Genomic DNA, 14,741 nt, shown 5'->3' with positions numbered 1-14,741 from the left:
ACAGCATGTCCTTGTTTATTTTAAGAGACATTTAAGAGTACTTATTTTACTTATATCACATTATTAATGGAAAAATTGATGCAACCACAGATTTAACATAATGATGGAAAAAAATTCACCCACAATCCCATGGTATAACGGAAATCACTTTCTAATCCTGTTCCACATACGTTTATATTTTACAGAGTGACAAACATGGTATCCATACCACTTTGTGCTCTTAACACTTTAAAGTTTTTTCCCCATTTTTGCAGTCTAGGTAATTACTCAGTGTTTCTGAATAATATTCTCTCAAATCAATGTGCTATAATTTACTAAACCATTCTGATTTTATTCTCAGTTAGATTGTTTCCAGAGTTTAATTTTAGGTAATCCTGCATTAAACATGTTTAATAGTTATTTCTACTGAATTACTATCTTAGGGTAAATTACAAAGGATATGATTAAAGGGCATAAATCTTTCTATGGCTCATGCTACTAATCTTACAATTTTTGCCATCAAGGGTATGTTAGTGAAGTAGTTTTACTACAACTTCATCAGCACTGACTCCTATCTAAATTTTTGCTAAGTTAGTAGGCATTAAATGGTATCATAGAGTTGCTTTAGTTTGCATTTCTTCCATTAATAGCAGAGATAAACATTTTCTACACAGCAGGTATTATATTTCTTCTTAAATGAATTGCCTATTTATGTCCTTTGCTCATGTACCTATTGGGTTCTGATGTTTTTCTTATTAATTTACATTATTTATTTATAAATTATACCTAATAATACATTTTATATTTTGTGTACTTCATATTTTCAACGTGAAACATTTTCTGATTTGAATTAATTAACATTCCTAAAGCTGTCCTTTAAGTAAATGTTAAAGATTATGCATTTATTTTACATAAGACTTTTTCTTCCTTAGCATTGTTAACATATGTGTTTTAATTTATAGGGCAAAACATCAGAGGCTCTTGCCAAACTAATTTCACTACAAGCTACAGAAGCAACTATTGTAACTCTCGACTCTGCTAATATCGTCTTGAGGTATTTACCTTCATTATTCTTCCTTCTCTTTTTAACTTCTTAGGAAAAATATCAAATATACACAGAAGTAGAGAGAAAGGTATAATGAACTCACATAATCTATCTCCCAGATTTAACAATTATTCACATTTTGCCACACTTTACTTTGTCTATACAATCTATTTTTCTTTCTGTTGTTGCAGTTGAATTTTAAAGTAAATCCCAGTTATATGGTTTTAATGCAGATATTCCTGTTGTATTTCTAAAAAAAGACATAGTCTTATATAATCATAATGCCCATACTGCATCTAACAAAATGAACAATTATTCTTTAATGTGATCTAATACACAGTCCATATTAACATTTCTCGTGTTGTCTCCAAACTGTTTTAAGTTTCTTTGTTTGAAATGGAATTCAGAAAAGGTCCATGTGTCACTGCATTTGACTGATATGTTTGTTTGTTTGTTTTAAGTTTTGAGTTTTTTTGTTTTGTTTATTTTGGCTGTGTTGGGTCTTCATTGCTGTGTGCGGGCTGTCTCTGGTTTCAGCGAGCGGGGGCTACTCTTCGCTGCAGTGCACGGGCTTCTCATGGTGGTGGCTTCTCTTGTTGCAGAGCACGGGCTCTAGGTGCACAGGCTTCAGTAGTTGTGGTGCATGGGCTCGGTAGTTGTGGCTCACGGGCTCTAGAGCGCAGGCGCTCAGTAGTTGTGGCGCATGGGCTTAGTTGCTCCACAGCATGTGCAATCTTCCCAGACCAGGGATCAAACCCATGTCCCCTGCATTGTCAGGCAGATTCTTAACCACTGCACCACCAGGGAAGCCCCTGTTTGGTTTTTTTTTTGATTTTTTAATTGAGTTATAGTTCATGTACAATAGTATATAAGTTACAAGTGTACAATGTAGTGATTCACAATTTTTAAAGGTTATACTCCATTTATAGCTATTATAAAATATTGGCTATATTCCCCATGTTGTACAATATATCCTTGTCACTTATTTATTTTATACATAGTAGTTTCTACCTCTTAATCCTCTACCCTATATTGTTCTTCACCGTTCCCTTTTCCCACTGGTAACCACTAGTTATTTCTCTACATCTGTGAGTCTGCTTCTTTTTTGTTGTACTCACTAGTTTGTTATATTTTTTAGATTGCACATATAAGTGACATCATACAGTATTTGTCTTTCTCCTGACATGTTTGTTTTAATGTAGAACAGCTCCTCTCTCCAGTTCTCCCTCCCTTGCTCCTCCCTGCTCCTCCCTCTCCATACATTTGACTTGGTAAAGAAACATCTATCAGTAGTCCTTTAGAAAATCCCACAGTCCAAATTTGTCTCTGTTTCCATCTGGAATCATTTAACTTGTTCTATAACTCCTATATTACCTATAAACTGGAAGTTAGAGCTAAAGACTTGATTAGATTTCATTCTTTTGTATTTCTCATTCCTTTCCTCGTAAAATTATTTAGGCAAATGTATACAATAAATTAGTTGTTTTGTTCAGTAAAACCCATTACATTCTTTCTAAAGCTTTCATTTATTAGTTCAATGACTATTCAACAAATATTTAGAGTGCTTCTTTGTGCTAGCTACTGAGCTATTCCCCAACAGTGAAAAAGACTGACACTGTAGTTCCTAACTTAAATGTTGGTTCTAACTTCCATTGGTAGCAATTATGGGGCCACAAGCTTGATGTCAACTAAAAAGCTTGCATGGATAGATCAGGGGGAGAAGCATACTGTCATGGTGCTTTTTATTTTAACTCATATCCAGTGAAGAGCAAGTGGATGTGGAACTTGTACAACGTGGAGACATCATTAAAGTGGTTCCAGGAGGCAAATTTCCAGTGGATGGGCGTGTTATTGAAGGACATTCTATGGTAGATGAGTCCCTCATCACAGGTATGTTCTTTCAGAGGATCATGACATGAAAGTGAAGTGAATCCAAAGTGTTAATTAAAAATAGGCATGAAAGAAGTCCAAAAGATGGCATACTAGGAGGATGCAGAATTCGCATCTCCTCACAACTAGGGCACCTACCAGGCACCAGTGGGGAACCACGGACACCTAACGGGATGGGAGGAACCCCCAGCCACCGGGTAGGACATGGGGCATGGGGGGAGTGAAGGGGGAGGAGAAGTGGAGGCGGGATGGGACTGGCGCCCCTGAGGGGCAGGGATCCCACACCCGAAGGAGGAAATTAGGGAACCACTGGGAGGACAGAGGATCAAAAGGGAGCATGGCCAGGCTTCCCCTGCTCACTTGGGCCCTGGAACCTTCTGAGATCCCGGGCCTGATCCTCTGCCCACCTAGGCCCCCTCCAGCCATGCAGGTCCTGAGGGAGTGGGAGGGAAGGGGGAGCAAAAGTAAAGTCCGGACCTCTGGGACTGGCACCTCTGAGGGGTGGCTGGGGGAGGGGAGGCGTTCCTACACCCAATGGGACCCACCCATGGTTAGGGGTCCATCAGGAACAGGGGAGACCCTGGGGGAGGTGGTGGGGGAGGGGCAAGAAGGAATGAAAGGGAAGGGGCCAGTGCTTTCCCTGTCCACTTAGGCACCAGGGCACCTGTTGGGCTCCCAGGCCTAATCCTCTGCCCTTGGAGCCTCCCTCCCTTGGGCTCCCTTGGAGCCCAAGCCCTGCCCCACACCCCCACCCAGGGCCTTACCTCTATACTCGGAGACCCGCTCCAATGAGCTGGGCCTAAACCCCACCCACACACCCTCACCCAGGGCCCTACCTCCAAACTCGGGAACTCCACAGTCCAGAGGCCCTCATTTCCAGGTGCTGCCTCTCCCCTTTGGTGCAGGTCCTAAGCAGAGGCCCTGCCCCACGCTTGAATGTCTCCCCATCTAGGCCCCACCCCAAGCTCAAATGTCACTTCCCCACCCGCCTAGGTCCTGCCGCACCCTAAACCCTGCCCCTGCCTAAGTTCCACCCCCCAAACTCCACCCCCATAGCCAAGTCTTTTTTATTTTTTTCTTTTATTTTTGTAATTTTATTTTATTCTTTATACTTTGTTAGTGATCTCTCCTTTTGGCTTCTTCCCTGCCCCCCACCTTGTTTTTTTTTTTTCTTTTTTCTGTTGTGGTTTTATTTTACCTTGTTGCAGTTGTTTCAATTATAATTTTATTTTTCCTAATACAATTTTTATCTTTCTAATTTTATTTTATTTTTTATTCGTTGATATTGTACTGCTCATTTTTTTCTTTCTTTCTTCCTTTTTTTTTTCTTTTTTTACCACACCACAAAGCTTGTGGGATCTTGGTTCCGAGGCTGGAGGTTTGGCCCGAGTTCCCGTGGTGGGAATTCCGAGTCCAAGCCACTGGACTAACAGACAACCTCAGACCCCAGGGAATATCAATTGGAGTGAGGCCTCCTGGAGGTCCTCATCTCAGCACCAAGACCCAGCTCTATCCAACTGCCTGCAAACTCCAGTGCTGGATGTCTCAGGCCAAACTACCAGTAAGACAGGAATACACCACCACCGATCAAAGAAAAAAAATGAAATGACAAAAAAATATGTTACAGATGAAGGAGCAAGGTAAAAAACTACAAGACCAAATAAATGAAGATGAAATAGGCAACCTACCTAGAAAAGAATTCAGACAGATGATAGTAAAGATGATCCAAAATCTCGGAAACAGAATGAAGAAAATACAAGAAACATTTAACAAGGATCAAGAAGAGCTAAAGAGGAAACAAAGAGTGATGAACAACACAATTACTAAAATTAAAAATACTCTAGAAGGAATCAGTAACAGAGTAACTGAGGCAGCAGAACGGATAAGTGACCTGGAAGATAAAATGGTGGAAATAACTGACAGGGAGCAGAATGAAGAAAACAGAATAAAAAGAATTGAGGACAGTCTCAGAAACTTTGGGGACAACGTTGAATGCACTAACATTTGGATTATAGGGGTCCCTGAAGAAGAAGAGATAAAGAAAGGATCTGAGAAAATATTTGAAGAGATTATAGTCGAAAACTTCCCTAACATGGGAAAGGAAATAGTCAATCAAGTCCAGGAAGCACAGAGAGTACCATGCAGGATAAACACAAAGAGAAACATGCTGAGACACATTAAATAACTATCAAAAATTAAATACAAAGAAAAATGTTAAAAGCAGCAAGGAAAAAGCAACAAATAACATATAAGGGAATCCCCATAAGGTTTAGAGCTGATTTTTTGGCAGAAACTCTGCAAGCCACAAGGGAGTGGCAGGACATATTCAAAGTGATGAAAGGGAAAAAACTACAACAAAGATTACTCTACCCAGTGAATATCTCATTCATTTTTTTTTTCTTTTTTTTTTTGCGGTACACAGGCCTCTCACTGTTGTGGCCTCTCCTGTTGCAGAGCACAGGCTCTGGACACACAGGCTCAGCGACCATGGCTCACGGGCCCAGCCGCTCTGCGGCATGTGGGATCTTCCTGGACTGGGGCACGAAGTGTCCCCTGCATCGGCAGACAGACTCTCAAACCACTGTGCCACCAGGGAAGCCCCCTCATTCAGTTTTGATGGATTAATTAAAACCTTTACACATAAGCAAAAGTTCAGAGAATTCAGCACCACCAAACCAGCTTTACAACAAATGCTAAAGGAACTTCTCTAGGCAGGCAAAAGAAGGAAAGGAAAAGACCTACAAAAACAAACCCAAAACAATTAAGAAAATGGGAATAGGAACATACATATCAATAATTACCTTAAATGTAAATGGATTAAATGCACCAACCAAAAGACATAGACTGGCTGAATGGATACAAAAACAGGACCCATATATATGCTGTCTACAAGAGACCCACTTCAGACCTAGGGACACATACAGACTGAAAGTGAGGGGATGGAAAAAGATATTCCATGCAAATAGAAATCAAAAGAAAGCTGGAGTAGCAATTCTCATATAAGACAAAATAGACTTTAAAATAAAGACTATTACAAGAGACAAAGAAGGACACTACATAATGATCAAGGGATCAATCCAAGAAGAAAGATAACAATTGTAAATATTTATGCATCCAACATAGGAGCACCTCAATGCATAAGGCAAATGCTAACAGCCATAAAAGGGGAAATTGACAGTAACATAATTATAGTAGCGGACTTCAACACCCCACTTTCACCAATGGACACATCATCCAAAATGAAAATAAATAAGGAAACACAAGCTTTAAATGATACATTAAACAAGATGGACTTAATTGATATTTATAGGACATTCCATCCAAAGACAACAGAATTCACTTTCTTCTCAAGTGCTCATGGAACATTCTCCAGGATAGATCATATCTTGGGTAACAAATCAAGCCTTGGGAAATTGAAGAAAATTGAAATCGTATCAAGTATCTTTTCTGACCACAGTGCTGTGAGACTAGATATCAATTACAGGGAAAAAACTGTAAAAAATACAAACACATGGAGGCTAAATAATACACTAGTAAATAACTAAGAGATCACTGAAGAAATCAAAGAGGAAATCAAAAAATACCTGGAAACAAATAACAATGAAAACACAACAACCCAAAATCTATGGGATGCAGCAAAAGCAGTTCTAAGAGTGAAGTTTATAGCAATACAGTCCTACCTCAAAAAAAAAATCTCGAATAAACAAACTAACCTTACATCTAAAGCAATTAGAGAAAGAAGAACAAAAAAACCCTGAAAGTTAGTAGAAGGAAATAAATCTTAAATATCAGATCAGAAATAAATGAAAAAGAAATGAAGGAAACAGTAGCAAAGATCAGTAAAACTAAAAGCTGGTTCTTTGAGAAGATAAACAAAATTGATAAACCATTAGCCAGACTCATCAAGAAAAAAAGGGGGAAGACTCAAATCAACAGAATTAGAAATGAAAAAGGAGAAGTAATAACTGACACTGCAGAAATACAGTGGATAATGAGAGATTACCACAAGCACCTTTATGCCAATAAAATGGGCACCCTGGAAGAAATGGACACATTCTTAGAAAAGCACAACATTCTGACACTGAACCAGGAAGAAGCAGAAAATATAAACAGACCCATCGCAAGCACTGAAACTGACACTATGATTAAAAATCTTCCAACAAGCAAAAGCCCAGGGCCTGGTGCCTTCACAGGTGAATTCTATCAAGCATTTAGGGAAGAGCTAACACCTTTCCTTCTCAAACTCTTCCAAAATACAACAGAGGGAGGAAGACTCTCAAACTCATTCTATGAGGCCACCGTCACCCTGATAGCAAAACCAGACAAAGATGTCACAAAAGAAACTACAGCCCGATATCGCTGATGAACATAGATGCAAAAATCCTCAACAAAATACTAGCAAACAGAATCCAACTGCACATTAAAAGGATCATACACCATGATCAAGTGGGGTTTATCCCAGGAATGCAAGGATTCTTCAATATATGCATATCAATCATTGTGATACACCATATTAACAAATTGAAGGAGAAAAACCATATGATCATCTAAATAGATGCAGAAAAAACTTTTGACAAGATTCAACACCCGTTTATGATAGAAACTCTCCAGAAATTAGGCATATAGGGAACCTACCTCAATATAATAAAGGCCATATATGACAAACCCACAGCCAACATCATTCTCAGTTGTGAAAAACTGAAACCATTACTCCTAAGATAGGAACAAGAAAAAGTTGCCCACTCTCACCACTATTATTCAACATAGTTTTGGAAGTTTTAGCCATGGCAATCAGAGAAGAAAAAGAAATAAAAGAAATATAAATTGGAAAAGAAGTAAAACTGTCACTGTTTGCTGATGACATGAGACTCTATGTAGGGAACCCTAAAGATGCTACCAGAAAACTACTAGAGCTAATCAGTGAATTTGGTAGAGTAGCATGATACAAAATTAATGCACAGAAATCTCTTGCATTCCTATACACTAATGATGAAAAATCTGAAAGAGAAGTTAAGGAAACACTCCCATTTACCATTGCAACAAAGAGAATAACATACCAGGAATAAACCTACCTAAGGAGACAAAAGACCTGTATACAGAAAACTATGAGATACTGATTAAAGAAATTAAAGATGATACAAACATATGGAGAGATATACTGTGTTCTTGGATAGGAAGAATCAACATTGTGAAAATGACTATACTACCCAAAGCAATCAACAGATTCAGTGTAATCACTATCAAACTACCAATGAAATTTTTCACAGAACTAGAAGAAAAAAATTGCACAATTTTTATAGACACACAAAAGACCCTGAATAGCCAAAACAATCTTGAGAAAGAAAAACGGAGCTGGAGGAATCAGGCTCCCGGACTTCAGACTATGTTACAAAGCTACAGGAATCAAGACAGTATGGTACTGGCTCAAAAACAGAAATATAGATCAGTGGAACAGGATAGAAATCCCAGATATAAACCCACACACCTATGGTCACCTTATCTTTGATAAAGGATGCAAGAATATACAATGGAGAAAGGACAGCCTCTTCAATAAGTGGTGCTGAGAAAACTGGACAGCTACATGTAAAAGAATGAATTACAACATTCCCTAACACCATACACAAAAAATAAACTGAAAATGGATTAAAGACCTAAATGTAAGGCCAGACACTATTAAACTCTTAGAGAAAAACATAGAACACTCTGTCACATAAATCACATCAAGATCCTTTTTGACCCACCTCCTAGAGAAATGGAAATAAAAACAAAAATTTAAAAATGGGACCTAATGAAACTTAAAAGCTTTTGCACAGCAAAGGAAACCATAAACAAGACGAAAAGACAACCCTCAGAATGGAAGAAAATATTTGCAACGAAGCAACTGACAAAGGATTAATCTCCAAAATATACAAGCAGTTCAATATCAAAAAAACAAAGAACCCAATCCAAAAATGGGCAGAAAACCTAAATAGACATTTCTCTAAAGAAGATATACAGATTGCCAACAAACACATGAAAGGATACTCAACATCACTAATCATTAGAGAATTGCTGATCGAAACTAAAATGAGATATCATCTCACACCAGTCAGAATGGCCATCATCAAAAAATCTACAAACAATAAATGCTGGAGAGGGTGTGGGAAAAAGGGAACACTCTTGCACTGTTGGTGGGAATGTAAATTGATACAGCCACTATGGAGAACAGTATGGAGGTTTCTTTAAAAAATACAAATAGAAGTACCATACGACCCAGAAATCCCACTACTGGGCATATACCCTGAGAAAACCATAATTCAAAAAGAGCCATGTACCAATATGTTCATTGCAGCTCTATTTACAATAGCCAGGACATGGAAGCAACCTAAGTGTCCATCATCAGATGAATGGATAAAGAAGATGTGGCACATATATACAATGGAATATTACTCAGCCATAAAAAGAAACAAAATTGAGTTATTTGTAGTGAGGTGGATGGACCTAGAGTCTGTCATACAGAGTGAAGTAAGTCAGAAAGAGAAAAACAAATACCGTATGCTAACACACATATATGAAATCTAAGAAAAAAGCAAAGGTCATGAAGAACCTAGGGGTAAGATGGGAATAAAGACACAGACCTACTAGAGAATGGACTTGAGGATATGGGGAGGGGGAAGGGTAAGCTGTGACAAAGTGAGAGAGTGGCATGGACATATACACACTATCAAACGTAAAATAGATAGCTAGTGGGAAGCAGCCGCATAGCACAGGGAGATCAGCTTGGTGGTTTGTGAGCACCTAGAGATGTGGGATAAGGAGGGTGGGAGGGAGATGCAAGAGGGAGGGAATATGGGGATATACATGTGCTTATAGCTGATTCATTTTGTTATACAGCAGAAACTAACACAACACTGTAAAGCAATTATACTCCAATAAAGATGTTAAAAAAATAGACATGAAAGGTGAAGAGCTTTTTGTAGAAACTGTGGACCAAGTAAATAATGAGAGAAGAGAATATGAGTTTTTTTAAGAATGTATTAAATCAGTTTCTGCAGACTTTCTTTGTGGTTTTATTTATGCTACTGAAGGCTCTTTTCCCTGAGGATTGTTAATTAGTAGAATGTATAACCAGAGGAAGTTGTCACATGGTGCTGTAGAGCCCAGTAGACTTTGGCAAATTTTTCTGAGCAAATACCTATTGGGTCTTCCTGCCCTAAAGACCGGTCTAGTCTGAGCTGGGATAGGACTCCAGGTTTTCCACGTCAGGGTCAGCTCTAAAGAGAATAAGCCTGGAGTAGTTTTAGAGATCTTAGATAACTAAGGCCAATACAGAGCAGAACCAAAATAACACCTTTCCTACCTCAGTCCTTAAGATAGTGGCTCAGTTTATGAATTGTGTGGAAATAATTTAGGATTCTGTGTTTCTCAGTAGGGGTGCTATTGCTAGTTTGGATGGGACAGTTCTTAGTTCTGACTGACTATCCTACACATGGTGCATTTAATATCCATGAACCTGGCCTACTAAGTTGCAGTAGCAGTACCCCATGCTCCACCTGTAGTTATTACAAGCAAGAACTCTCTCCTACATTTATAAATGCTCCTTGGGAACAGGTTGAGAAGCAATGATCTAAGACTAGGGTGGAAGTCCAAAAGTACCTGCCAATAAGAGTTAACACATTAGGTTTTTCCAGTTTAAGATATATATCCCTGGGTTTGGCCCAGAACTGACATAAGGAAAAAGAGAGGACAACCTTCACCTAGGCATTTGTCCAGATTCTATTTCAAGAAGGAAGAATCTCCTTTCTAGATATTGACAATTGACAAATAACTGTATATTTCAAGATAGTATTTATTTATGCTCCCTAAATGTATCTTTACTCCTTACATAGGGGAGGCAATGCCTGTGGCTAAGAAGTCTGGCAGCACAGTGATTGCTGGTTCCATTAACCAGAATGGGTCACTCCTTATCCGTGCAACCCATGTTGGAGCAGACACAACCCTTTCTCAAATTGTCAGACTTGTAGAGGAGGCACAAACATCAAAGGTAAATTAACTCCCTAGGAGAAACAAAGTATTTTCATGAAAACCCACTCAGTATAAATCTTGATCTAGTTTTTATGTGTTCCTTTGATTAATTCTAGCTGTATTAATATGGACTTTATTAAAATATTTGTGCTCAATACTAAATATGCTCTTATTCATTATCAAAAAAGGAGACTTTGATATACATATCATTATTATTATTTTTTAATTCTAGGCTCCTATCCAGCAGTTTGCAGACAAACTCAGTGGCTACTTTGTTCCTTTTATTGTCATTGTTTCCATTGCTACCCTTTTGGTTTGGATTATAATTGGATTTCTGAATTTTGAAATCGTGGAAACCTACTTTCCTGTGAGTGACTTATAACACCTTTTTTCATATGTAAAACTGTGTGAATCTTTTGCATAAGTAATTAATTGGAAAATAACTAATAATTACTGGTATCTTTAACAGACTGGAGTGAGAGGGTGTTAAGAATAACATTTGCATTTCTGTAAATATAAAAGAAAACATAAAAGGTTTTTTTCATTATGACTTGTGATTTTCCAAAAGCAAGTACAGGCATACCTCGTTTTATTGCACTTTGCTTTATCGTGCTTTGCAGATATTGTGTTTTTTACAAATTGAAGGTTTGTGGCAACCCTGCGTCGAGCAAGTCTATCGACGCCATTTTTCCAACAGCATTATTTTTTAATTAAGGTATGTACATGTTTCTTGAGACATAATGATGTTGCACATTTAGTAGACTATGGTATAGTGTAAACATAACTTTTACATTCTTGGGAAACCAAAGAATTCTTGTGACTCACTTTATTTCGGTGGTCTGGAACTGAACCCACAATATCTCCGAGGTATGCCTATAGTGACCTTTCACATTTTATACTTAGTCTGAGTCCCAGCATGATTTTGCATTCATAAAGGACAATGGATATATTGAGGAAAATCTTGGGATCTCAGCTCTGCCACATACCATCAGTGTGATCTTAGGTCAACTTGATTTCTCTTTGAGTTTCGGTTTCCTCACCTCTCATGTGAGATTTTAATAATGCTCATCCAACATAACTTGCAGTTGTAAAAGTTAGATAAGATGATATATATTAGACACACTTTGTAATTTATTAAGTGCTTTATAAATATAGTATTAGTGTCTGCTTTTCTCTAGTTCTATGATGTTCTCTAACGTATGGTGTCATAAACTGGTAAAGTAGACCTGGACTGTACCTCATGTTAGAGATAAAACCTTTAAGTCACTGAATTTCTCTTATCTTCAGTTTTGTCATCTGTAATATAGTGATAATAATACCTAAATTTCAGGGTTGGAATTAGTGTAGGTGAAAACATACACTTATGACATATATGAAAGCATAAGCTTAGATGTCTATGAAAATCCCTTCCAACTCTGTCTCTCTCTATATATATAACTCTTAGATGATCACTTAGTTTAAGTATTTGAGAACTTAGTAAGAACATAGCACTGTAAAACCATTATTACTAAGAAAGTCTTACTTTGTTGTGTTTCTTTCTTTTAAAAATGCCATGCTCTACATTGTTTCATGCTGTTTTTCCCTTCAATTAAAGAACAGGTAGAATCATAACATCTATGTATCTATTCCATGATATGGTCATTAGTATAATATTACAAAGTTTCTTTAAATGATTCATATTGGTTGAGTACTCATTGAACAAGAGGATTTCTGGGAAGTATTTTAGAATGTGTCTCCTTCAGGAATTTTTCTCATGAGTTCAGGGAGTCCTTAGGAGATTTCTCTTAATACTATTGATCATACTTAACCACAGAAGCAAATACTAAGCGTCACTAAGAGCTATACTACCAGATATACTCAGTTCACGTTGTTTTGTCCAAAAGAATTTTATTGAAATGTGGTGAAGCAACCTTTGCAAACTGGGTGATTTTTTTCATTGTCTTTAAAGAATAGTGTGAAAGACAGCTTTATGGTGTTAGTATACAGAAGTACAGAATTATTTTTGTTCAGGATCAAATATGTTGAGAATTGGGTCCTATGTTTGCAGCTATATTTGAAAGTCCCTAATAAAACACTTATTCTCTCAATATGGGGGGGGAGTTGACTTTTATTATGTTCCTTATATTCACTCCATAGTTTGTAACTCTGGAATCAGCAAAATTGAAATCTTGATTTTAGGACTGTAACTTGTTTACCAGTTATGTCAACAATATCTTATATTCATAAAAGAAAAAAAGTGTTTTCTTACTAATAGCTAAAACATATGTTGGTAGCTAAGCAGGATTATGTGTGACTCCAAAATTGTGGTTTTATTTAATTAGAGTTAAGCTTTGTTCCTTTTGTTTTATCCAGCTCTGAATCAGTAATCAAAATTCATGCGTTTCTTCTCAAGGGCTACAACAGAAGTATCTCCCGAACAGAAACAATAATACGCTTTGCTTTCCAAGCCTCAATCACAGTTCTGTGCATTGCATGCCCCTGTTCACTGGGATTGGCCACTCCAACTGCCGTGATGGTGGGTACAGGAGTAGGCGCTCAAAATGGCATACTAATCAAAGGTGGTGAGCCATTGGAGATGGCTCATAAGGTAAGATACTCCCCAGAACTAAGAGTTGTCTCATTCAAACTGGCAATAGCACCCGTATTGAAAAATAGAGTCTTAAATTATTTCTATATAGCCCATAAGCTGAGCCTCTTCTGGCACTATCGTGAGGGTTGAGGTAGGAAGGGTGTCAGTTTGGTTCTGCTCTGGATTGGCCTTAGTTATATGAGACCTCTAAAACTACTCCAGACCTACTCTCTTTAGAGTAGACCCTGGTGTGGAAAACCTGGAGTCCTATCCCAGCTCAGATTAGACTGGTCTTTAGGGCAGGAAGACACCATAGATATTTACTCAGGCAATTTGCCCAAGTCTATCAGGCTTCTAACCCGTTTGTGTGTGGCTCCATGTTTGTGCTGTTCGCCATTAGATAGGGCTTGCTGTTCCTCTGCCTTTGCTGCCACCAGCTGACAGTTTGCAACTATGACTTGAGGAATATAATCCTGTCCCTGATCTCTCTCCTATTAGAATTTCCATCACAATCTCAATCAAGGCTATTTGACTTAAACTGAAACCATGTTCCTTCTAGTATGTCCTTATTATGAGGATATAAACTATAAAGAGATGCATGTAATAAACACAGAACACAACTTAGAACAGATTTGGAACCTCATCTAGCCAGTGAATACAGGCTACTAATTTTTATAGTAATTTTAAATTTTGATATGATTTCAAACTTAAATAAAAGTTGAAAGAATAGTATAAAGAACTCCCATATACCCTTTACTGCAGATATGAAGCCCCTTTCCTAAGAACAAGGACAATCTCTTACATAACCACAGTACAAAGATCAAAATCAAGAAGTTGATATTGATATAGTACTCTTGTTTAATCTGTTGTCCATATTCCAGTTTCCTCAGCTGACTCCATAATCCTTTATAGCTGTTTTTAATTTCATCCAGAATCATGCTTTGTATTTAATTGTCATATCTCTTTTCATCTCAGTTCCTCAAGCTATTCATTTCTCAAGGTTCGTTATCTGAGTTTACTGTGAGGTGACTGTTCTTTAGTTCCAGACTCTTCCTTTTTCCTACCTGGTCTGAGTTTCCCTTGTTGGTTCCCTGAGCTGTCTCTTCTCAGGGAAGGCTTCTCATCTAGACCCAATAAAGTCAAAGCAACCCAGAAGGTCTTATCTGGTGCACACTTCAACTTAATTACTTACTTATAATCATTTGCCTACTGCCCAGATTTCCCCTACAGATCTATTCATTAGTACTGAAAGCC

At 37.8% G+C, this 14,741-nt stretch overlaps 1 protein-coding gene across 2 annotated transcripts in view; it reads left to right on the top strand.

Moving 5' to 3' along the window:
• The window catches only part of ATP7A (ATPase copper transporting alpha), an 84,844-nt gene that overhangs the window by 48,927 nt on the left and 21,176 nt on the right, over positions 1 to 14,741 (top strand). For both annotated transcript variants that reach the window (XM_007447351.1, XM_007447350.1), the window contains 5 exons: positions 942 to 1,033; positions 2,787 to 2,914; positions 10,783 to 10,937; positions 11,151 to 11,285; positions 13,311 to 13,505. In XM_007447351.1, coding sequence (XP_007447413.1) covers positions 942 to 1,033; positions 2,787 to 2,914; positions 10,783 to 10,937; positions 11,151 to 11,285; positions 13,311 to 13,505 — 705 coding nt within the window. The remainder of the gene's footprint in view (positions 1 to 941; positions 1,034 to 2,786; positions 2,915 to 10,782; positions 10,938 to 11,150; positions 11,286 to 13,310; positions 13,506 to 14,741) is intronic.

This window comes from Lipotes vexillifer, unplaced genomic scaffold (genome assembly GCF_000442215.2).
Source record: "Lipotes vexillifer unplaced genomic scaffold, Lipotes_vexillifer_v1.1 scaffold945, whole genome shotgun sequence".
Classification (NCBI taxonomy): domain Eukaryota; kingdom Metazoa; phylum Chordata; class Mammalia; order Artiodactyla; family Lipotidae; genus Lipotes; species Lipotes vexillifer.
The sequence above is the reverse complement of the archived record's forward strand: the minus strand, read 5'-3'. Positions and strand labels throughout refer to the sequence as shown.